Source organism: Petaurus breviceps, unplaced genomic scaffold (assembly GCF_028583685.1).
Source record: "Petaurus breviceps papuanus isolate PSGF00001 unplaced genomic scaffold, PetGlider_PUasm1.0 91133, whole genome shotgun sequence".
NCBI lineage: Eukaryota > Metazoa > Chordata > Mammalia > Diprotodontia > Petauridae > Petaurus > Petaurus breviceps.
In genome coordinates, this window is record NW_027187419.1 from 98,894,530 (window position 1) to 98,920,571 (window position 26,042).

Below are 26,042 nucleotides of genomic sequence, written 5' to 3' on the forward strand. Positions count from 1 at the left end.
GGGGACGGTTTGGGGAAAAGGTTATGAGTTTGGTTTTGGACATATTGAGTTTAAAATGTCTCCTGGACATCCAATTTGAGATGTCTGAAAGGCAGTTGGAGATGTGAGATGGGAGGTCAGCAGAGATTTAGGAATCATCCACATAGAGATGATAATTATATCCATGGGAGCTGAGGAGATCACTGAGAAGTGGTGTAGATGGCAGGGAGATGAGAATCAAGGAGAGAGCCCTGAGGGACACCACCAACGGTAAGAGGGTGTGAGCTGGAAGAGGTTCCAGCAGAGGAAACTGAGGAGCAGTCAGAGAGGTAGCAGGAGAACCTGGAAAGAGTGGTGTTCCCAAAACCTAGAAAGAATAACAACGATAATAACAGCTAACATTTGCGTCATGGTATTATGTACTAGGCAAGAGTATATCGAGAAGACAGAGTGATCAGTAGAGTCAAAATCTGCAGAGAGGTCAAAAAAATGAGCACTGAGAAAAGGCTATTGGATTTGGTATCCATGAAATCATTAGGAACTTTGGAGAGAGCATTTTTGGTGGAATGCTAATGTCGAAAGCAGAATTGTAAGGGTTAAGAAGAGAGTGAGAGGAGAGAAAGTGGAGGCATCTATCCTAGTTGCCTTTTTGAGGAGTTCAGCTGTAAAGGTCAAAAGAGATACAGAAGGATAGCTGGCAGGGATGGAAGAATCAAGTGAGGTTTTTTTGAGGATGGAGACATGGGCATGTTTGTAGGCAATAGGGACTGAAGTAGACAGGGAGAGACCAAAAATAAGTGACAGAGTGGGGATGACAGAACTGTTATCACATAGAATCAGAGCCAGGACTTGAACCAAGATTTTCTGCTGCCATATGCTTTTTCTTCTATGGTATGCCATAAAGAAAGGGTATGAAATAAGAGGGGAAATCACTACCATATATAGAATTGGGGGTTGAATCAGGGAAACTTCATAAAAGATGTAGCATTTAAGTTGGTTAGGATTACAACAGGTGAAGAAGGAATTTGAGAGAGGAAAACCAGGTATATGAACAAAATCAGAGAAAAGCAGAAGACACGTTTAGGTCATCGATGGTTGTTTAGTTTAGCTTGAAAAGGAAATGGCAAACCGCTCTAGGATCTCTGCCAAGAAAACCCCAAATGGGGTCATGAAGAGTTGGACATGACTGAAAAATGACCTAAGAACAAAAAGAATATACGAAAAGAAGTAGAATGACACAAAGCCAAAAACATAGGTTAGAATCAAACTGTGAATCCCATAAAGTTGTTCCATTTTGCAGTGGTCAGGGTGACAAGGAACCAACCTCTATATTCAAACTGTAGGTTGAAATGGGGGAAAATGAATAATTCAGTCATATTCATGTCACTGAGTAAACCCTTATTGTATTGCCTGCTAACTGTTTATAACCTTTCTCTAAATGAGTTCTGACCATTTGAATTCAGCAAGGCTCTGTGCCTAACGTCTTGCCTCGACACTCATTTTTAGGGATCCTAGGCATGTACACCTATTGAGAGCAACACATGTGATACTGTAAAATGCACACCCAGGCACTGACTTCACCATCATGCTGAGCAAGCAACCCATCATCTCACTCCTGGAGACCATCCTCTCTGAGGAGAGTTACAAACTGTTTTCAACAGGGGCAGCATGGGCAAAGATGTGCTGCCATTGACTTAGACAGAAATATGTTTTGTATGACTGTACATGTATAACCTATGTCAAATTGCTTGCCTTTTCAATGGGGGTGGCGAGAAGAAGGAGGGAGGGAGAGAATTTGGAACTCAACATTTGAAAAAAGAATGTTAAAATTGTTTTTACATGTAATTGGGGGAAATAAAATATTAAATTTTTTAAAAAAAGATGTGTTGCCACCATTTGGTACCTTATCCACAGATTGAGAGAGAACTATTTCTAGGGCAAGCCCAAATCAGAGACCAAATGTTCTACAAGCCCCTCCTTCTTTGTAATACTACCTGTTTTTCCTGTTTGTGGTAAAAAAAATCATTTTTTTATGGAGACTTAGTTGGCAAAGCCCAAGTGTGATGGCTTGGTTCCTAGGGTGCAGGGTGACCTAATGGGGGGGGGGTCCAAGAAGCTTCACTTAAGTACATTCTGAACACTCCCAGCTTTACAAATGGAGCTGTCTAGATGTACAAAATAAGATATGCATTTCAGGATGCAGCCAATGTGGGAATTTGTTTTGCTTGGCTATGTGTATCTGTTTTTCTTTTTTTTTTTTCACAGTGGAAGAGGTGGAAAGGCAAGGACAAATAGGGATAGGGTAAAATAAAAAGATGGTTATTGAGACATCCTTTTTTTAGTGGAGAAAAAAGAACAGAAGGAAGGTGAGACAAGCAGAACAGCTCTGAAAGCTCTGTTGATCTTATTATATACTTGCAAAGCAAGCTGTATAGTGTACAGTAGAGATCTGTATCATGCCCAATCCTCTTTTTCTTTCCAACTATGTATATGCAAATGTATATTCCATTTGATATTTAAATTTAGCATAAAAATTGATTAAAAAATAAATGGGGCTGCAAGATCAGGGTTTAGATAGGTACTTTAGAGTCCTGGACTTGGAGTTAGAAAGACCCACATTTGAATCCTGCCTCAGATATAATAACAACGATAATAAATTTAAAGCAATAACAATAGGTAACATTTATATAGTGCTTACTATGTGACTTTGTACTAAGCACTTTCTAAATATTATTTCATTTGATTCTTACAACAATGCTGAGAGGTAGGTGCTATTATTATCATTCTCATTTTACAGATGAGGTAACTGAGGCAAACATGTTTATGTGACTCATTCAGGATCACATAGCTAATAAATGTCTGACTGGATTTGAACTCAGATCTCCCTGACTTAAGCCATCTCTACCATCCCACTTAGCTGCCCTAAAAGGTTAATTGACTTGCTGGAGATCACAGAACTAGTATTTATTAGACGTGGGACTGGAACCCGTCTCCCTGTCTTAAAGTTGGCCCTCTATCCACTGTGTCATTCTGCCTTTCATTATGTTGTTATTCTGATTACTTGTAACTCAGCAAGACACATAGTGCCTCGCATAGAACAAGGACTTAAAAAATGTTTGTTGAATGAATGAATGAATGAAGGTGTTATTACATCTAACAGAGGTTGCTAGGTTTTCTACCTAGGAAAAACTAATTATACTGATTTTGTTTAGTGATATTAGCAAATATATTGATAAGGAAATATTAATACTATTTTCTCCCTTTTAACAGAGCTAGTATAAATAGCTGGTTTTTAAAAGGAAAAAAATATATTTTTTTGTTTTTAGAAATCCTCCACCTACTTTACTTCATCCAGAAAAATGGTGCTGGGGTTTCAATCACTTCATTTCACAGTGAGTATTTCTTCCATTAAAAATTGCTTATCCAGGGAGGCCTTAAAGAATAATTGGGGTGAAATCTAAACTGTGGAATTTACTTGGCACTTGGAGTTGTTGTGTAGACTAGTAGGTTACAGCATGGAATTTGTTCTGGTAAAAGACAGGAGATGCTTCTGTGGAATTTGAAAAATAAGTAGTTGATCTTGACCTTGTCTTGCAATTTGTCCTGTTAAATGCAGTGAACCGTATATATAGCTGAGAAGTTACTTTGACCCACAGTAAGCCTGTTAACATTTTTTGTTTGCTTGACACAAAACTGTGAAGACTAGATGCCTGAAATTTGTCATCCACATTGGAACTTTCTGTTGGGGGAAAGGAAAGAATGGCAGCTCTTTGGAGAATTGTTAAATAATGGCTGTGTAGTCTGCAAAAAAAAAAAAAAGTTCCTTTGGGCTTTATAATACTACACAGAGCCCAGGCCATAACAATAATTCCTTTTAAATCTTCATTTTATAAATTTTCTTTTTCTTTTTTTTTTAAATAGAGTCAAAGGGCATAGGTTTGCATTTTAGACTTGTCACTACCTAACTGATATTGGGATAAGTCATTAATGGATTTAAAATACTTTGCAATCTTAAAGTCCTTTTAAAATGCGTACTGTTATTTTTCCATGTATGTTAACACATCTGTATTTTTATAAATGTACATACCATATTTAAAAATCCCTAACATTTGATAAACACAATTATTAATGTAAAATTATTGATGTATTTTGTTTTATATCACATTTCTTTCCTAATATATTCTTCCCCACCCTTCTCTATCCAGAGAATCATCCCTTATAACAAAATTAAAAAGGTACAGGAAAAAAAGTAGTTCATTAAATCTAGTCAACACATAAATCAAATCTTATAATATATGCTGTCACCCACCTCCAAATACTCCCACCTCTGAAAAAAAGGGAGGCTGATGCATTGTCTTATCTCTTCCTTGGGGCTAAGCTTGGTCATTACAATGATATAATTTTCATTTCATATATTTGTTGTGATTGTTGTTCTTTTAATTTATATTGCTGTAGTCATGTATATTATTTCCTGGTTCTGCTTTCTTTACTTTTTATCAGTCTTCCCATGTTTCCCTCTATCCTTCATATTCATCTTTTCTCATAGGCAATAATATTCCATTATATTCATATACATAATTGTTTAGCTCCTAGAATATAAGCCTTGAGGGCAAGGACTGTTTTTTTTTTCATTCTATCCCTAGTACTTAGCACAGCTACAGGCACATACCAAGTATTTTATATATGCTTATCAATTGATTGATAGCCATGGCTAACTATTTTGTGTATATTATACCTTTCTTTCTAATTGACCTCCTTGAGATATTTGTCTAGCATTGGGATTTCTGTATCAAAAGGGTAAAGACAGTCACTCAGTCACTTTTAATTTCATTCTTAATATAACTCCAGATTACTTTCTAGAGTTTTTGGACCAATTTGCATTTCGACCAATAGTATATTAGTATGCCTGTCTTTTTACAAATCCCTTTAACACTGATTATTCTCATCCTTTGTTGTTTTGCCAATTTGTTATATGCAATTTGAAACCTCAGAATTGTTTTGATTTGCATCTTTGTTATTGGCAATTTGAAGCATTCTTTCACATGGGTATTATTATACTGCAGTATGAAATTCTTTTGAGAACTGTTTATGTTCTTGGACCACTTAATAATCAGGGAATGACTTTTGGTGTTATATATTTGTGTTATATCTTGGTATGTCTTGGATATCAGATCCTCATCAGATATATTTGTAAAGATTTTTTTTCCTAATCAGCCACTCCTCATCTAATATTAGTTAAGTTGAATGTGTTAGTGAGAAACATTTTTAATTTTATGAGGAACAGAGCTGGGTTGCTGTGGGATCCCTAGGATGAAGAGGAAGAAAAGAATTTCAAAAGGATTTGTGTAGGGGTGATGGTTGAGTATGAGAAGAGAACAAAGCCACGCTTCACCTGCTGCACAATTTTGCCCACATCTGTCTACACAGTGTTCATCCCCACACATAAAGAAACAAAGTAATTAACTGTCTCTTGGTCTTATTTTTTAATTTGTTTACATTCTCTTCATTCTACATCTATTACACTTAGATTGACCGTAAAAGGCCAGACCTTGTGGTGCTAATAACACCTAAGTCTGTTGAATACTGAGTTTGAGCATGGCTACCTTATACTTACAGAGATTTATCTTCAGAATCATTGTCTTTTGTTTCCATTTGGAAGTGGTAGAGTTTTTTTGTTTTGTTTTGTTTTTTCCATCTTGGGGTCAGTGTCTCCTAATGGGTTGATTGTTATCCTATCCCAACTTTAAGGCAGGTGCGTGTACCTCCTCTTTAAAGAAATGGTATGCTGTACATGAAAATCCAGAATTATCGAAAAGATAAAAAAAGTTCATCAATCACTTCATGGAAAGATTATTTTCTGGACAAAAAGTATTAACAACAGGATTTCATTAGGATTATTGATCATAGAATTGTATACTTAGAACTGAAAAGAACCTCAGGAACTCCTTAGGCCATTATTGTTCAACTTACAAAAAAAATGAACTTCCACATAGCTTTTCAAGAACACAGAATTGTAAGACTTAGATGTAGATTTAGAAGGGAACTTTGAGATGCTTTAGTCCAACCTCCTTCATCTTACAGAAGAAGAAACAGATCCAGAGGGAGAAGGGAGTTTCCCAAGGCCACTCAGATAGTAAGTGATCATTGAGAAGTGATTTGACTATAAGTCCACTGAGTCCATAGCCAGGACTTTTTCTACCATGTTGCATTTTATTTATATTATTTTTTATATTTATATTATCTATATTTTCTACTATATTATAATGCTTCCCAGATCTGTTGAAAATGGGATGCCCCTGAACTGAGGTGGCATAAGCGTCATAAGTGGGAAAATGGGATCCTTGTTTAAAGCTAGGTTATGAGGCCATAGGTCACATTAGCAGAACCCACAGAAAACCACATCCTCACCTAGAAACCCTATTTTCACAATCTTTTTAAAAAAATTTAAATAAATATATTTTTAGTTTTAATCATTCATTTCCACAAGATTTCAAGTTACAAATTTTCTCCATCTCTCCCCTACCCCAAGATAGCGAGCCCACTGAGTACCCCTTCCCCCAGTCTGTTCTCTCCTATATCCTCCCCCATATCCCCTCTAACTTTCCAATAGGAAAAGATGTATTTCTGTACCCCAGTGCCTGCACATATTATTTCCCAGTTGCATGCAAAAAACCCCCTTTTTTTTAACATTTGCTTTTAAAACTTTGATTTCCAAATTCTTTCCCCTTTTCTCTCCTCACCCACCCCCACTGGGGAGATAAGCAACTCAGTATAGGTTGTACATGTGTAGTTACACAAAATGTTTCCATAGTACCTATATTGGGAAAGACAAACCACATTTCCCTCCATACTATCCTGCCCCCCACCCATTCCATTCTCTATCTCGACCTTGTCACTTTTCAAATGTATGTGCTTCTAACTACCCTCTTAATCTGCCCACCCCTTCATCTTCCCTCCTCTGATCCCCTTTCCCCCACCACTTTCCTTTAGGTCAAGATAATCAAATGAGTGTGAATGTTATTCCCTTCTCAAGCCAAATTCAATGAGAGTAAAGTTGACCCATTCCCTCTCACCTTCCTGCTTCTCCCCTCCATTGTGACAGTTCTCTCTTGCCTCTTTTGTATGAGATAGTTTACCCTATTCTATCTCTCCCTTTCTCCTTCTCTCATTATATTCCTCTCTCACCTCTTAATTTTATTTTTTAGGTATCATCCCTTTATATTCAACTTGTCCTGTGCCCTCTGTCTATATATACATGTACACACATATACACACTCACATATGCATCTATACACATATATACCTTCCTATATAAACATATATATGTATGTATACATATATATTCCCTTCAACTATTCTCATACTGAGAAAAGTCTCATGAGTTATAATTATCATTTTTCCATGTAGGAATGTAAATAGTCCAACTTTAATAAGTTCCTTATGATTTCTTTTCCCTGTTTACCTTCTCGTGGTTTTCTTGCTTCTTGTATTTGAAAGTCAAATTTTCTTTTAAGCTCTGGTTTTTTCATCAAGAATGCTTGAAAAATCCTCTATTTCATTGAATGACCATATTTCCCCCTGAAGCATATACTCAGTTTTGCTGGGTAGGTGATTCTGGGTTTTAATCCTAGCTCCTTTGACTTACAGAATATCATATTCCAAGCCCTTTGATCCCTTATTGTAGAAGCTGCTAGATCTTGTGTTATCATGATTGTGTTTCCACAATATTCAAATTGTTTCTTCCTGGCAGCTTGTAATATTTTCTCCTTGACCTGGGAGCTCTGGAATTTGGCTGTAATCTTCCTAGGAGTTTTCTTTTTGGGATCTTTTTCAAGAGGTGATTGGTGAATTCTTTCAGTTTCTATTTTGCCCTCTGGTTCTAGAATATCAGGACAATTTTCCTTGAGAATTTCTTGCAGGATGATTTCTAGGATCTTTTTTTTTTTTTTATCATGGCTTTCAGGTAGTCCAATAATTTTTCAATTATCTCTCCTGGATCTATTTTCCAGGTCAGTGGTTTTTCCAATGAGAAATTTCACATTGCCTTCTTTTCTTTTTTATTTGTTTGGATCTGTTTTATAGTATCTTGATTTCTCATAAAGTCATTAGCTTCCATTTGCTCCAATTTAATTTTGAAGGAATTATTCTCTTCAATGAGTTTTTGAAATTCCTTTTCCATGTGGGCAAGTTGGCTTTTTAAGCCATTCTTCTTCTTATTGTCTTTTTGGGCCTCTTTTGCCATTTGAGTTAATCTATTTACTTAGGTGTTATTTTCTTCAGTATATTTTTGGATCTCCTTTAGCAGGCTGTTGACTTGTTTTTCATTATGTTCTTGCATCATTCTAGTTTCTCTTTCCAATTTTTCCTCCACTTTTCTTACCTGATTTTCAACATCCTTCTTGAGCTCTTCCATGGCCTGTAATAAGTTAATTTTTTTCTTGGAAGCTTTTGATATAGATGTTTTGACTTCATTGACTTCTGATTCCATATTTTTATCCTTTTTGTCTCTAAAAAAGGAACCTATGGTCTGATTGTGATTCCTCTTCTTCATCTAGCCAGCCAATTACTTGAATTTTGAGCTCTTTTCCACAGTAGAACTCTGCTTCCAGAATGGAGAGAGCTTTGTCCCAAATTTCTGGGGTTTTTGCAAGGGTTGTCAGAGGTCTGAGGAGAACACCTTCTCTAGAGACACCCCAAGCTCTAGCACACTAGCCACACACACCAAAACTACCACCCAAGACTGTGACCCAGATCCAAGCAGGTCAAAACAAGAGCGATTACCCTCTGAATGGTCCCTTGGTCCCCCTATTCTCTGCAGGCCAGGAGCTTCAGAGGCAGCCACAGGGCAGCAGCTGCAGCTGCTGCACCTCTGTTACTTCTTGTCCTGGGGGCTGGGGCCAGGGCTGGACCATGTTCTTCTGTCACCTGGTTCCAACAGAGTTTCCCACTCACCTTTTACTTTCTCTTTGGCATTTTTGCATTGAGAAGTCTGTAAATCGTCACAGCTGCTGGGGATTCACTCTCCTCGAGTCTGCTCCTGCAGTTCTGTGCCACAGATTGGGGCTACCCTGGGGCCGGAACCACGTGGCTCACGTGGGACTGTACTCAGTGCAATTGACCTTTCCTGTTGGCCTTCCAGGCTGCCTTCAGTGGGAGATTTGTTTCCCTCTGTCTCTTTGTGGGTTCTGTAGCTCTAAAATTTGTTTAGAGTCATTTTTTACAGATATTGGAGGTGGTTGCAGCTGGAGCCTAGCAGAGTTCCTGTTTTTACTCTGCCATCTTGGCTCCACCTCCCCATTTTCACACTCTTTCAAATCTCACCTTCTCTGATTTACCTTCTTAATCTGAACATTATTCAGCCTAATGAAAGCAATTCAACTTTATTATTTCTGTATACCTATTTAACTTTAACTAAAAGTGAATTCTAGTGCACCCTAAGAGATTGCCATAGTTGGCTGTTATACTTAACTCACTATGATCTTTGCCCACTTACCTCTCTATGAGACTCCCTCATTCCATGCTGCTGCTTCTCCAGTGCATGCAACAAGTCCAAGCAGAAACATCCCAGGATCCTGATGTTCTAGACTTTCTCTGTTAAAACATCAGCTCCCTTACATAGCCATGGTGGGCATGAAGCTGACCTAGAAAGTTTCCATGAAAAAGAGACACTTTTTGTCCATAGTCTTGTCTGAATGATTTTTCCCTTTTTTTTCTTTATTAATTTGTTGGTTTACTTTGAGTTTACAAGATTCAGTTCCCTGGTTCTTTGAGTTTCAAATTTTCTTCCCCCCCTTCCCCCTCCTGCCATGATGGCATACAATCAGGTATAGGATCTGCAGATACTTTCACATTAGACATTGGTCAGGTTAAAAAGAAGAATTGTAACGGATGGAATGAACAATGGAAAAGAGGAAACCAAACCAAACAAGAAAGAGAAAGAGAGCAGGTAATTTGCTTCAATCTGTATTAAAACTCTATTCTTTCTGGTTCTTTCTCTAAATGTAGACATCTCTCTCCATCAAGAGTCTTTTGAAATTTACTTGTAGCCCTGCATTTCTGATAACAGTCCGGTCTATCAAAGTTGGTCATCACACATACGTTGTATCTGTAATTGTGTACAACTTTTTCCTGTTTCTGCTCTTCTCACTCAGCATCAGTTTGTATAAACCTCTCCAGGTAGATATGAAGTCCATCTGCTCTTCGTTTCTTATGGCGCAATAGTATTCCATTACATTCATATACCATAACTTGTTTAGCCATTCCCCAATTGATGGGCATCCCCTTAACTTCCAATTCTTTGTCACCACAAAAAGAGCTGCTATGAATATTTTTGTACATATGGATCTTCCTCCTGCTTCTGGCATACAACCCCAGAAGTCGTATTGCTGGGTCAAAGGATATAAAATTACTTATAGCCCTTTGGGCATAGTTCTAGATTGCTCTCCAGAATGGTTGGATCAGTTCACAAATCCACCAGCAATGCGTTAGTGGTCCAATTTTTCCACACCCTCTCCAGCATTTATCATTTTCCTGATTTGTCATCTTAGCCAATCTGACTGGTGAGATGTGGTACGTCAGAGTTGTTTTGATTTGCATTTCTCTAATCAATAGTGATTTAGAGAATTTTTCATAAGCTTATAGATATCTTTAATTTATTCCTCTGAGAACTGTCTGTTCATATCCTTTGACCATTTATCAATTGGGGAATGACTTGTATTCTTATAGATTTGACTCAATTCTCTGTATATTTTAGAAATGAGGGCTTTATCAGAGACATTGGTTGTAAAAATTCTTTCCCAATTTCCCACTTCCCTCTTAATCTTGGTTACATTGGCTTTGTTTGTACAGAAGCTTTTCAGTTTCATGTAATCAGTTATCCATTTTGCATGTTATAATGCTCTCTAATTCTTGTTTGGTCATGATAAATCCGAGAGGTAAACTGTTCCTTCCTTTCCCAGATTGCTTACAGTATCATCCTTATACATAGATCATGCACCCATTTAGACTTAATTTTGATATATGGTGTTAGATAATGGACTATGCCCAGTTTCTGTCATAATGTATTCCAGTTTTCCTAGCAGCTTTTGTCAAATAGTGAGTTCTTATCCCCAAAACTGGGGTCTTTGGGTTTATTAAAGAGTACATTATTTTAGTCATTGACTGCTGAATCTCATGTACCCAATCTATTCCATTGATCCGCTGCTCTATTCCTCAGTCAGTACCAAGTAGTTTTGATGACTGCTGCTTTATAATACAGATTAAAATCTGTTATAGCTAGGCCACCTTCCCTAGCATTTCTTTTCACTAATACCCTTGATATTCTGGACCTTTTGTTCTTCCAAATGAATTGTTACTATTTTTTCTAGGTCTATAAAGTAATTTTTTGGCAAATTGATTGGTATGGCACTAAATATTTAATTTAAATTAGGTAAAATTGTCATTTTTATTATATAAGCTTGACACAGCCATGAGCTATTGATGTTTTTCCAATTACTTAGATCTGACTTTATTTGTGTGAAAAGTGTTTTGTAGTTGTGTTCATATAGATCCTGGCTTTGTTTTGGCAGGTACATTCCCAAATATTTTATAATGTCTACAGTGACTTTAAATGGGATTTCTCTTTCTGTCTCTTGGTGTTAGATTTCATTAGAAATATATAGGAATTTTGAGGATTTATGTGGGTTTATTTTATATCCTGCTACTTTGCCAAATTTATTTATTGTCTCAAGTAGTTTTTTACTTGATTCTTTAGGATTCTCTAAGTATATCATCATATCATCTGCAAAGAGTGATAGCTTAGTCTCTTCCCTGGAGGGTCCAGCTAGGCGCTTTTTAAATTTCTGGGCTATGGATTGGTAGTCCCAGGAGTGGTTGCTGCCCCTGCCAGGGGCCCTGAATTTGATTCTTACCCTGCTCCATCCAGTCCCTGTGATGATAGGCCTGGCAATGCCCCTTGTGGTTGGTAGGTTGACTTGCTGCCTTGTTGATCAGGCCTCTGCGCGCCTCGATGTCTGGCCCTGCCTCTGCGCCCCACAACGTCGGGGCTGGGCCTTCCTCCAACAGTTTTTTCCTTTTAAAACAATTTTAGTGATACCTTTTGTTTTTACATGGCCTGTATTTCCAAATATTTCCCTTTCCCTTGTCCTATCGGGGGAGTCATGCTTGTAACAAAGAATAAAGATTAAATTCAGTTCAACAAAATTAATGAGCACATCAACCTAGTCTAACAGTATATGCAATATCCCGCACATCTGTACAGGAGGGAAGGAGGTGTATTTTCTTTAAAAAAATTTTTTTTTAAATGTATGGAATAAAACAAGCATTTTCATAACATAATACAATAAAAAAAGATGATTTCATATGAAACTGCAAATCCACTATATACAACTTGCTCTTTAAAGTTCAGGCAGACTCCTCCAAAACTGCCCTGTACCCCCATCTCAAAAGTACACTAGACCAACTCCTGATCAGGACATTCAAGAGAAAATATCACAGTAAGTAATTTTTCTAGCCCAAGTGAGCATAGAGAGATATGGTCACTGGGGTCAGGAATCTAGCCAGAGATAGCTATACCCAAGGGGCTACATATTATATCAAGATGTCCCAAATTCAGGCACAGAGAGGCTTAAATATGTTCAGGTTTCAGAAATAGGCACACTGATTCAGGCATGACTGAGGAAACAACCTATGTCAAGGGGTAGCATTCTAAGGTGATAAGGGATGGCAGACCATAAGCTGTGTCCAGAGCAAGGGACAAGTTCAGAAGTAAGCAGTAACTATGTGACTTGAATCCAAGGAACAGAGTGGGGTCTCTGTTCCAGCTTCTAGCCCAGTCTGAAGCTTGAAGTGGAATAACCAGTGCAAGAATTCCAGATCAGGAACTTGCAGAGCTCAAACTAGAGAAATAAGACTTTACTCTGTATCAGATTACTATGAGAAGACTGAAAGTTTTTAGGTCCCTAGCTTGAGTAGTCCCTGAGATCCTGGAATAATAATAATAATATCCTTATCTTGAGAAAACAGAAGCAGCATCAGCCCAGACATTCCTTCTGAAGGTGCACAGTATCTGACCCTAGAAAAGTTTGGAGTCAAAAAAGTAAGCTAAAAAATGAGCAACCAAAAAAAAAAAATCCAATCACACAAAGCTATTATGGTGACAAAATGCTCAAGACACAAATTCAGCAGAACAGAATTAATTACTTTAAAACTTCTACAAGCAAAGCCTCAAAAAGAAAAACCATAGCTTGGCCACAAGTTCAATTAGAATTTCTGGAAGAAATGAAGGAAGAGTTTCTAAAAAGCTCTAAAAAAGTTTTTTATTAATGAAATGAGAGAACTAGGGGAAAAATTGGAAAAGAAGTAAAAGTTATAGAAGAAAGAATTAGTGAATTAATAGCTTTGTTCAAGAAGTACAAAACGTTACCCAAGCAAGAAACTTGCTAGACCAAACAGAAGCTAACACCTCCATGAGACAACAGAAGTATTAAAGATAAAGTCAAAAGACTGGGAAAAAAAAGAAGCAATGTAAGGTACATCACAGCATAAAGAACTGACATGAAAACAGATTGAGAGATAATTTAAGAATCATTGGATTAACTGAAATCATGACACCGCCCTCCCAAAGGAGAAGAGCCTAGATACAATATTGCAAGAAATTGTGAAACTATGAAGATCTCTTAAAGCCAGAGAGCAAAGTAGAAATCAAACGACTCCCCTCATCACCTCCTGAAAGAAACTCCAAAATGAAAACTCTCAGGAACATTAGAGCCAAAATTCAGAGTTGTCAGATCAAAGAAAAAATATTGCAAACATCTAGAAATAGAAAAATCAGGAAATGAGAGGCAACCACAATCAGGGTCTCATACATGATTTAGCAGCCAACACTATAAAGAGTAGAGATTTGAGGATATGGTATTCTAGATGGCAAAAGATAAAGGCTTAGGACAAAGAATAACTTCCCCAGCAAAACTAAGCATAATCCTGCTGGTGGAAAACAAATGGATCTTTAATGAAATAGACTACTTCCAAACTTTACTGATGAAAGATCAGAGTAATATAGAAATTTTGAAGTGCATCAGTCAAGAAAAACATAAAAATATAAACATGAATAAAAATCATAAGGGACTAAATAAACAAGTATACACCACTTACATTCTAATATGGGGTGATGGCACGGTGATGCATGTATTCTTGAAAAACCCTGTCATCATCAGAAGTCATGGGAATGGAGGGAGTCTAGAGGGTGTGGGAAAGGTTTTATTCTGATTATTTTATTTTATTTTTTAAAATTTAAAGTATTTTTTTAAATACACGGTGCAAATTCTATACCTGTAGTAACCAGGAGATAAGGCACACACTGGAATGCCAACCTATGAACGCTTTGAGAGGTAGGGCAGACTGGGCCACCTCCTTCATGCACCCTCTAAGCCCTTGTCCTTAGGTCTTGTTTGTCTTTTAGCTATACACACACAAATTAACAGAAACAGACAAGGGACAGGAACTCAATACATTAAGGCAACTGAGGCTGACAAAAATCAGTGGGTAACAGATGACAGGAGAGACAGAAAGTCCTTTCCCCACCTCAATAACCCCAAGATTAATCATTAGGTTAACTTTCTTAAAACTCTAAGAACTCATAAACTACTGTTAGTTGTCTTTCTAGTATAAAATCTAGTGATTGTTGGATTAAATATTCATTTAGTGTAAAACTGGAATCTAGCAGAGGGTTGGGGTGAGAATGATAACCACAATGAAATGTGTCACAGAATTAGACCCTGTGCAGTGCACCAAGGTAGGATCATGCAAGTCCTACAATAATAGGCACCCAAGGATCTGGAAATTCTCTTTAATCCATTCTCCTCCCTTGACTGACCTCATCCTGGAGGTCATCCCATGCCTTATCCTGTTCCTATTAGGAGAACAGTTGGGACCATGGTTTGTTTGAGGGCTGGCAAATGATCATGTGAGACAAGTTTGTCAAACAGAGGGTCTCACCAGATGCTTCCTCCTTCCCCAACCCCCCTATCAAAATTAAAAATAAAAAGTTTAAGAAAATGAGAGAGAGAATAGAGTAGAATAGAATAGAATAAATTATAATTATATTACAGGAGAGGGTATGGGTAATCCCAAATGTCCAGGAACTGGGATCTTGAGTTTGAACATAAAGAAAAGAAGAATATAATATTCTCAATTTCCTTCTTTGCTAGTGAATCTAATTATAACTTTTTGTAAAAGGTATTACTTACCAAAATACACATATAAATAAGATACACAAGCATATTAATAGGTCTAAACACTGAATGATATATTGGTTATTTAATACTGATATGTTCATTTAAGGAAAACACAAAACAACAATATGGCTTAAAGAATTCCAAGAATTCTTCTCATCTGAATTATGTACCAACTTTTATACAATCTTCTTTATAGACAATATTTTCTTCTCCATGCACTTTGGTTGCATGTTTTACACAGACAAAAAGCACAGTAAAAATTGAAAAAAGAATGATGGGAAATTTTTTTTTCATTTTTTATCTTGATTTTAAAAGAAGAATAAAGATAAAGAAGAAGAGGAACTTGGTAGGTGGAGGGATGAGAGGGAGAGGAAGAACATGTAAAATCATCTCACATGATTAGTATGGACAAATAGAAGATTCCACAAACAGGGGAAGGGATTGGAGGAACAGCTGATACTTGAGCCTCTCAGTCATCTGGACTGGTCAAAGGCGGGAAGAAAAAAACACACACACACACAAAGTTGGGTGCAGAAATACTTTTAGTCAACAGGTAAACAGGAGGGAAAGGGGAAAATGAAGAGAGGAGAATAAGAGGAAGGTTAGGTCAAAGGAGGAATTAGTCCTGAGCAAAGCAAACTCTAAGGAAGTACAACAAATTTTTTTGTTGTTTTTCAGCTGTTTTTTTAGTTGTGTCCAATTCTTTGTGGCGGCATTTTGGGGTTTTCTTGACAAAGATACTGGAGTGGTTTGTTGTTTCTTTTATTTTGTTAGATTCATTTTACAGTGAAAAAACTAAGGCGATCAGAGTTAAAACTTGCCTGAGGTCACATAGCTAGCAAATGTCTGAGACCAGATTTGAACTCAGGAAGATGAGTCTTCCTGATTCCAGGCCCTGAACCACTTAACTGCCCCCTCACCCCCCATTTATATAGTTCTCTTTTTTTTTTTTTAACTTTCAAAGAATTGGAAACTGCCTATCAATTAATAAATGACTGAACAAGTTACAGAACATGTATGTGATGGAATGCTATTGTGTCAAAAGAAGTGATAAAGGGGAGAAACTTGGAAAGATTTATATGAATTGGTGCAGAGTGAAGTGAAAAGAACCAGGGCAGCAATGTACACAATGACAGAAATGCTATATGTAAAGACAAATAACTTTGAAAGACTTAGGAGCTCTGATCAGTTCAACGACTGACCACAATTCCAGAGGACTCATGATGAAGCATGCTACCCACCTCCTTAGAGAGAGGTGAAGAAGACAGAGTGCAAACTGAGACATTTGGAGTAGGGAGGTGGCCAATGTGGGAATTTATTTTATTTGACTATACTTGTTTATAACAAAGGTTTTATTTTTCTTAGTGGGAGTAAGAGGGAGAGAAGGTAGATTTTTGATAACTGAAAAAAAATTTAATTTTAAAAAGATTAATCATTCTTTCTTTTTGTTTGTTTTGTTTTTAATCATTCTTTAACAGAATAAAAAAATGCTCTCAGTAGAAACACCAGTCTCACCTGGCTGAAGTAAGGCAGGAAAAGGAATAAGAACTGCAAACTCCCTTTATTCCCTTATATGTCTTTTTTTCCCACAATTCTCTAACCCCTTGAGTTAATGACTGCAACAACCACAGCCCCAGTCTTATAGCTTTCTTCTTATCCCTTTAGCCTGTGACTCTCCATTCTCCAGGAAGGCACGATTTTGAGAAGGGGGCAGTGCCCTTGTGCCACTGCCACCTAGCTACAGATCCACGTGACTGGGAAAAATGCCACCATCTCCCTCTTGGTTTGTCCTTTCTTTTCTTCTCTCCCCCATACCCTTCCCCTGCTCTTTTTAAAGTTTCAAACCATGTATTATTTCTTTGCTTTAGGAGTTGAGCAAAAATCTCCATATCCCAGAAGTGTTTGAAGACTCAGGCCCCTAAAGCCAGTCTAGAGGAAACATTATGCTTTTATGAAGTCTCCATGTTCATAACTTTTTCCAATAATTTCTAATTTAATATGTTGTATTACATTATGTAGTATTGAATTGCATAATGTTGTATGCATTACTGTTTGCATAGTCATTCTTTTTTTTTTTTTTTAAAGCAATTGGGGTTAAGTAACTTGCCCAAGATTACATGGCCAGTTGTTTTTTTTTGGTGTGTGGGTGTGGGTGTTAAGTATCTAAGGCCTGAACGATTCCGGGTCCTCCCAACTCCAGGGCCAGCGCTCTTACTTACTGTGCCACCTAGCCGCCCCTGTATGGTCATTCTTGAGAGGTATCTATTTCATTCCAAGTACTTGGTTACTACAAAAAAAGTTTATTCTGGTATATATGGAATTTTTTTTCTGCCTTTGTCCTCCTTATGTTATATATATGATTTCCAGAGTCTTACAATTTCCAGAATGGTTGTACCAATTTTCAGCTCCACCAACACTGTATTAGTACCCTTTGAACAGAAGTGTGGATTTTAGCCATGTTCTTGGCTTGGACCAATTTTCACAGAAAAATGGATCCTTTCATAATCTCAGAAGGATAGAACCAAAAGAGAACCACAGACTGTTGTTATAGCTAGAATGACCTTTAGAGATGATTGAGTTCATTTTTTCCTCCAAACCAAACTATAGTGTAGTCAGGTGAAATTACTCTATTATAAATGTATTCTGACCTTTGAAATCTTAACATAGGGGTGCTTAGTTGCAGGGGTGGGGGGGTCATGGAAAAGGAAGAAGCCAAGATTAGGTGATGCAGGACATACGGAGAAAGAGGAAGAAAATATAAAAGAGACTTTATTTCATATAATGTCACCACTCTCTTCCTTCTTCCCTCCCTACATCTATCATTTCTCTCTCTCTCTCCCTCCCTCTCTTTCCTCTCCCTGTCCCTCTATCTATTATCTACCTGTGTGAAGATAAGCCAAGAGGAAGGCTGTCTACACCAGGGTCACACAAGGAATAAGAAACATAATATGAAATTTGAAGCTATTTCTGACTCCAAACCCAATTCTCTTCCCACTTTATTTTTTGAAATGTATAGGATTTTGTTTGGTTTTTATGAAGGAAGGACCTTCACTAGTAAAAGTTTTGTGAGTTAGTATTTGCCATGGACCAGATGAAAAGCACTGATCTTGTCCAACCACCCCATTTTACAGATGAGGAAACTCAAATTCAGAGAAGTTAAGCATTTTGCCCCAGGTCCCACGGTGAATGGTCTAGAACCCAGGGCTCTAACTGCCAGTCTTTTGTTCTTTTCCAGTACATCAGCTGCCTGATGGGCAGTTGTTAAGATGACCAGTTTTAATAGATTTGCCTCACCCTAGTCTAGTCATGCCTTACAAGAGGAGGAATGAGCTAAGTATCCTTAGGGAAGGGTTGCCCTGAGATGAACCTCAGAATTTTGCTGGTTAGTAGTCTCTAGCACATTTAATTTGGTGAGGAGATACTTTAAAAAGTCGATCTAGAATCCCATTAGTAAACCAGGTTGCTGGATTTAAAATAAAATAATGAAAACATCAGGCTCTTTAGTTCTAACCTTTAGTCATTAGTGATAATTGACTCATTTATATGTGTTAGTTATGCATTTGTCAATGCGTGGCTCCTGACAGCTTAGTTACATAAATTTACAGCAAAACTCCTATAATTCCATATTGCCTTTTATCTTGGCTAGGAGCCTGCCTGAGGTTTTTTTTTTTTTTTTGGTCACTTCTATGACAAGTGGTTGGCTTTATAGCAATTTCTTTATCTACTGGTTTCCTGTTGGCTAATTCCATTTGCATAACAAGTTTATCTGGGCAAGTACCAGTCCAGACCTCAGAAGGGACAGCCCTGCTCCATTCAGCATCAAGGTTTTAATTTTGATCCTATCATAGCAATGGTTGCCTTCTTTCTCTGCATTGCCACACCCCAGTCCAGAGCAGATTTCTCCATTTTCTTTGTTATTGTGTATCTTTCAATTGAAAAACAAAATGGCTACCTTTGCCTTTTCACTAGGTTTCTTCCTGCTGTTTTTCTAAAATGTCTTGGGGCTTATCAGAGAGCAGATTCTGACCTTATTTTGTCTAAGACTTTTGCACTATAAAATTAGACAAAATTTTTTTTCTTTTAGTTTTACTGATGCCATTTGCTTTTTATATAATACAGATAGTTCTTCATGGCCTCCCTTCTACTCTCTCCCTCATATATAACCTTTCTTTGTTACAAAAAAAAAAAAAAGCACGTATGGCATTTAACATACCTAGTCTCCCACTTCTTTACTGAACAGTGAGAGATGTGTTAGGCTGTCTGTCCTTTGGACCCAGTTACTTGGGCATTACCATTAAACTGAATTTAGCTGACTTTTAGTGTCTTTGTTATTGTCATTTAAACTTACACCACTGCCGCTTTGTGTATGTTGCTCTCCATATTCTAAGGACTTCTCCCATGTTTCTGGGAGTTTTTCACATCTGTCATTTCTTATGGTACAATAATAATCCATCACAGTAATATGCCAAAGTTTGTTTGGCCATTGCCCCAATTAATCAGCACCCAATTTCTTTCTAGTTTCTTTTTTCTTAGCAAAAGAAAGGTTGCTATGAATACTTTGCTATATATATAGGAAATTTCTTTCTGTCTTGACCTCCTTGAGGTACATGGGCAATAGTGGGATTTGGTGCATCAAAGGGAAAGTGACTGGTTTTTTGTCAAGTCTGTAATGTAGTTTGGTTCTTTCTTTTTTTTTTTTTTTTGCTTTTTAGAGGGCAGTTGGGGTTAAGTGACTTGCCCAAGGTCACATGGCTAATTTTTGTGTTAAGTGTCTGAGGCCAAATTTGAACTCAGTTCTTCCTGACTCCAGAACCAGTGCTCTATTCACTGTGCCACCTAGTTGCCCCTGTAGTTTGGTTCTTTAAGCAGAATTATATCTAGGGTGGAGTGACTGGAACTTAGTTCCAGAGAGCAGAAATTTAGTAGAAACTAGAAAGAAATTAGGTGCTGATTAATTGGGGCAATGGCCAAACAGACTGTGGCATATGAATGTAATGGATTGTTATTGTACCATAAGAAATTATAGATGTGAAAAACTCTTAGAAACATGGGAAGAGTCCTTAGAAGTTATTCAGAACCCGGAGAGCAACATACACAATAACCACAGTAGTGTAATTTAGATGCACGAGTCCTCTCTTGGAAAACCTTCACATTGTCTGGACTCTGGGTTACTTCACTCAATGGTCCTGTCATGATCGTATCTTTCTTCTAGGGTTTGATGACCCACTTCTTCTGCATCTTGTTCTCTCCACATCCCCGGGGTGAGGAAGATGATAACCATCACACCTTCTCCTAGTGCCTTCCCTCTTCCATGTTTCTTGCACCTATGAAGAAGAAGGCCAGTGAGTGCTAGAGTTGGGATCCATTCTTTCCTGAACCTCACACAAACTGCTCCACTTTCCAACCTTACGCTGCCTCAGCAGTGTCCTCCTTAGGCTTGACATCGTGGTCTCTGCCTCATCTCCTTCAGGAACTTGCCATATGTTCTAGATGTCCTCCTTAAAGACTTTGGCCTTTTTTTTGTGTGTCTTCTAGTCACTAACAACTACCTATGTGGACATGTTAGATTACTAGAGTCAGAATTGGTGCAAAAAAATTTTATTCATTAAATTATGAGGCATAATTTTCTTCCTTTCTGACAAGCACTACAAATGATAGAAATACTTTGCTACTGGTATTTTTTTTAATGGATTATTTTTAATTCTAAAACTATTCAAAATGTTGAGCCTTTAACTTATTCCTCTGGTTAGCAGTGAAATTCAGCTTTAGTACCTTCCTGCTTTCCCTCTGAGGCAGAATGTGTATGAAACTCAACATCATTTTGTTTGTTTTCTATATATTGATCATATCTCCCCTCAAGTCAACAATTCAGCTCTGGTATCCTAGCCTTGTTTTGTGTTTCAAGGATGCTTAATTCCTCCCTGGCTTCAGCAATGTCAGTGAATAACAAACTTTGCAAAGATAAATACTCTAGCTGGATGATTGATAAAGCTCCCACAAATATTCTTCTTGGTCTTTTAAATCTTCTGGTGTTTATTCTCAGGAGGTGGAGAGGGGAGCTAATACTTCCTGGAGCAGAAGGATACGATAACCTTTATTTACATTACTTCAGAAATTTGCAATTTTAATTAAAATGAACAGTGGTATCTCCAGTGACAGACTCTCTTTCCTTTTAAAATTTATTTGACCAATGATTAGCTATTATGGCTCTTTGAATTAATTAGTATCTCTTGAGCTAAAGGGAATTAGTAAATTAATAGAAATACAGGGAAAAACCCAAAATACAAAAAAAAAAGAATTTAAGGTCTAAAATATTCTTCCCCTAACATGTAATTTTACAAATATATGTATAAATACAACCTAGATTGCTTTCTAATTGTGAAAATTTGGAATTCTGTAAGTGTTTTCTGAGAAGCTCAGATATAGCTATGTGTTTCAAGGTTGAATTTCCCTGATGAGATTCTAATTTAGATCACCTAATTGATCATATAAAGACTCCAAGGGCCCTACTCTGTTTTCATTTATGACCCACTTGTAATCTCTCTTATCCCACTGGAGATCAGATTTTCTTATAATTTGAACCAAGGAGTAGCTCAGCAGGATTTGGAGCTTGCTTCTACAAAACAAATACCTCACCACAGCCATAGGATGTAATACCTTCCCAGGCAATATCAGGACTTTTTTTTTTTTGGGGGGGGGGGGTTGGTAGAGAGCCAGGGTTTGCCTGAGTTCTAAAGAAGAACAGAAGCTAGGAAAAGAGGATGATGCCAATTCTAGTGGGGGCAAAACAATAAGAAATGATTCAGTATGTATAATAATCTAACCGATATAATAGATTTCTCATTGACTGTAGGGGAAAAAGTTAAACAATCCAGATGTATGTCACTGTTGTAGATTGTAATAAATTCTATTCTTAGATATACTTTATAATTTCCTGTGTTAATTTTCATTCTACTGGAGTTTTAGCAACACAAACAATAATATCTAACATGTGTAATAATGTTTTAGGGTTTGCAAAGTACTTTATGTGTTATCTCATTTGATCCTCACAACAAGTCTCTTAAGTAAATCCTTTTATTATCACCCCTATTTTACAGATGAAGAAGGTAAGGCTGAGAAGAGTTAAGTGACTTGCCCTAAAACACACAATTATTAAGTGTTTGAGGTAGGTGTAACAACAATCTAATATTCACAATGCTCACTGTGGTTATGAATATGCTGGTATAGTTGTTAATCACAAAACGTAACAGGCTCTCCACATGGAGGACAGAACCAAAGCCTTTATTCAAATACCAGAAAACCGAGTCCCCAAACCAAAAAGTCAAAGTCATTATAGTAACCACGAAGTTGGTACACGTGGTTGATAAAGTGAACACCTACATTCCCAAGCCTTCACAATAGAACAGGCTCCTTCAAACAGGGATCCTCCTCTCTCACTCATGGTAGCTCCTCTGCCTGGTTCTTGGAAGCTCTCAGCAGAAGTTCCCAGAAGAAAAGTCTCAGCAAAAGTTCCAGCTGGTTCTCAGAAGAAAGTCCTCCACCATAAGCTCTGTTCTCAAATCAAAATCACTTTCTCCAGCCTGGGCCTCTTCTCCTCAGCCTTCATGCTGCTTCCTCCAAGAAGTTCTCAACAGCTTTCAGAAGAAGTTCTGCCAGCACAAGTTCTGTTCTCCAGATCTCTCCCCTCTGCAGCTTGGGCCTCTCCTTATATATTGTATGAGCTCCTCCCTTCCCCACACCTTCCTGTTAGCAGCAGGGGTTCATACCTTCTGTTTCTTAACAAAGGCTTGATATAATTAACTTGAAATTAAGTGCTAAGTACCTGTTTACTTGCCATTACAAGGGTGTGGACGATCTTCAAATCCCATTAACATTACAGCAGGATCCAGTACTCTTATCCACTGCATCACCTTACTGTAATCACAACTAGTAGGTAGTTAAATAACTATTTATTGGTCCTCTGCTATGGGCATCTAGGTGGCACAGCGGAAAGAGAGCTGGGCTTGGAGTCAGAAAGACCTGAATTCAAATCCAACCTCAGACACTTAATAGCTGTGTTACCCTGGGCAAGTCACTTAACCCTATTTACCTCAGTTTTCTCATCTGTCATATGAGCTGGAGCATAAAATGGCAAATCACTTTAGTATCTTTGCCAAAAAAAAAAAAAAAAACAACCCAAACAAGATCACAAAGAGTTGGTCACAACTGAAACACAATTGAACAACACTATATACAAATTCTTGTGCTAGGTGCAGGGAATAGAAGGATGAAGGAAACAACATAGCCTTTGCTCCACAAGATTTACAGTCTGTTAAGGAAAATTATTAGGTCATAGAATGAGAGCTTCTGAGATGGAAGGCCCGTTAGAGGTCATTCAATCCAACCTTCTCATTGTATAGATGAGAAGCTCATTCCCCAATAGTTAAAGGTGCTTAAGGTATTAAATATTCTTCCTATGATTTGACCTTTCTCAAGCCAAGGGCCAGTCTGGCAACCAAGCAACTGTCTCAATTATGCATCAGATAAATACTTTGCAAAGATAAATACTCTAGCTAGATATGTGATAAAGCTCCCCCAAATATTCTTCTTGGTCTTTTAAATCTTGTATTTATTCTCAGGAGATGATGAGCAGAGCTAAGACTTCCTGGAGCAGAAGGTATCCAGGACTAGGGAGGTAATAGTTCCTCTGCACTTTGCCCATTTCTGTCCCAATATGGAGTATTGTTTTCAGCGTTCAACACCATTTTGTAGAAAAAACTCAGACATATTAGAGTGAATCCAGAGGTAGGTGACCAAGTGAATAAGAAGATTGAAGAGCCTGTTTAGCTTGGAGAGAAGACTTAGAAGAAAATGTGATAGTCGTCATCAGGTATCTGAATAGTTGTCAAGTGGAAAAGAGATAAGACTTGTTCTGCCTGGTTCCAAGAACAGAACTAAGAATGCTGAATAAGAACTGCAGAGAGGTGAATTTGGGCTTGTTGTCAGGAAAACCTTCCTAAAATTAGAGCTATTGAGAAGAGAAATGCACCCTATCAAGAGGCAGTGGTTTCACTTTCACTAGAGGTTTCTAAGCATAGGCTGAATGATGTTGTAGAGAGGATTCTTGATCCAATTTGGCTTGTTTTTATTGTTCTCTAATTCTGTCACTGATTGTAATATAATGCCAAAAGAAGGCAACTTCCCAGGTTCAAAATACCAGCATAGGTGCTCTCTATTTTATTCAGTGACAAACCAAGAACAGAGAAGATCAAAACATGACATCATTCAAAATACAGCATTTACTAAGCGTGATTAAATAATCTCCAAGTACTACCCCACCCCAGGACCTTCCAATCATTCAATCAATTACAAAGTCTCTGTTCTAAATACTTCTCCACCCCTAGGCTATACCTTAATTAAGTCCACCACAAAGCCCCTCTTCTCAAATGGAGATTAGTTTCCAAACATAAGGTCAAAAGTTCCCCACCCCTGGATCACAATTGAATCTACCCCAGAGTTACATCAAGTTTAAACACAGCACTTAATACCCAAATGGAGGTCTTTTCTTCATCTTGACACGAGGCAAGTTCTCAGCAATCTTAGTTCCTGGGGAGACAAGGCTTAGCAAAGCCACAAGATACATTGCCAGTCCCTTCATGAATTTATCCTCTGTCTGTAGAACAGTCCTAGAACCCCTGAGCACATTAGCAAAGCCCTCTCCCAGGATTTCTGTAAACATACAACAAGAAAATCCTTCTTCAGGGCTTCTGAACCAACAGAAAGGCTCCCAGACCCCTGCAACAACAGCACTGTCCTTCACCAGTGGACAGTATTCATTCTGTCTGCAGGACAGTCTCCAGAGCCCTGCAACAACAGCACTGTCCCTCACCAGTGGACAGTATTCACTCTCTGTCTGCAGGACAGTCTCAGGGCTTCTTAGCGAACAGCCAGGTTCCAGGACTTCTTTAACAAAAGGACTGTCTTTCACCAGTGGACAAATCTGGCAAAACAACATCAAAACAGACAAAGTACCAGCAAAACAGCCATGTCTCCTCAGTCCTTGGCAGCTCAGGGGGCAGGTCTCAAAAGTCCAGGGCAATTCAAAGCGGCCACCAGCAATTCTCTTAGTCTCTCTCTCTCCACGAGGTGCTGTTTCCAAAAAAAAGTTTTTTCTGCCTCTCTCTTGTCTCTCCAAATCTACATCACCAGCTCCTCCCAGTTTAGGACTTTCTTTTCACATCAACAAGCCCATCCCACAGGTGGGATTAACAAACTCTGGGTTTTAACACAATCAATTTGAAAACCAAGCCAATACAGGGGAATCTTTAATTGCCATTACTATCACACTGATATAAGGCAATGAGCAAATAACCAAAGTCTGTCATGTCCCAGGGGGAGAGGAACTTTAATTTTTTAGTATGGGTACTTTCTAGAGTCCTGCAAATCACACCACCAGGCAACAACCTACTCTGTCTTCTTTTGAGACTCCTTGATATACTCATGTTTTAAGCTGAGAGAAGTGGTCAGCATCAAGAACCATGGTGGGGCAAACTATGACTGCTCCCTCTTCCAGCTCTGAAATTGTGACCACCATTTTGGTGATATCCTGACTGGATCTCAGTCCTCATGATTCTCTTTCTTCCTTTTCTTTTCTTTCTTTCTTTTCTTTTCTTTTCTTTTCTTTTCTTTTCTTTTCTTTTCTTTTCTTTTCTTTTCTTTCTTTCCTTTCTTTCTTTCTTTCTTTCTTTCTTTCTTTCTTTCTTTCTTTCTTTCTTTCTTTCTTTCTTTCTTTCTTTCTTTCTTTCTTTCTTTCTTTCTTTCTTTCTCTTTCTTTCTCTCTTTCTTTCTCTC

General features: G+C 37.8%; 1 protein-coding gene across 1 annotated transcript in view; it reads left to right on the forward strand.

Annotated features, from left to right (window-relative positions):
• LOC138155351 (myosin-IIIb-like) overlaps positions 1 to 26,042 on the forward strand; it is a 272,057-nt gene that overhangs the window by 171,443 nt on the left and 74,572 nt on the right. Inside the window, exon 7 of the mRNA XM_069080560.1 lies at positions 3,306 to 3,371. Coding sequence (XP_068936661.1) covers positions 3,306 to 3,371 — 66 coding nt within the window. The remainder of the gene's footprint in view (positions 1 to 3,305; positions 3,372 to 26,042) is intronic.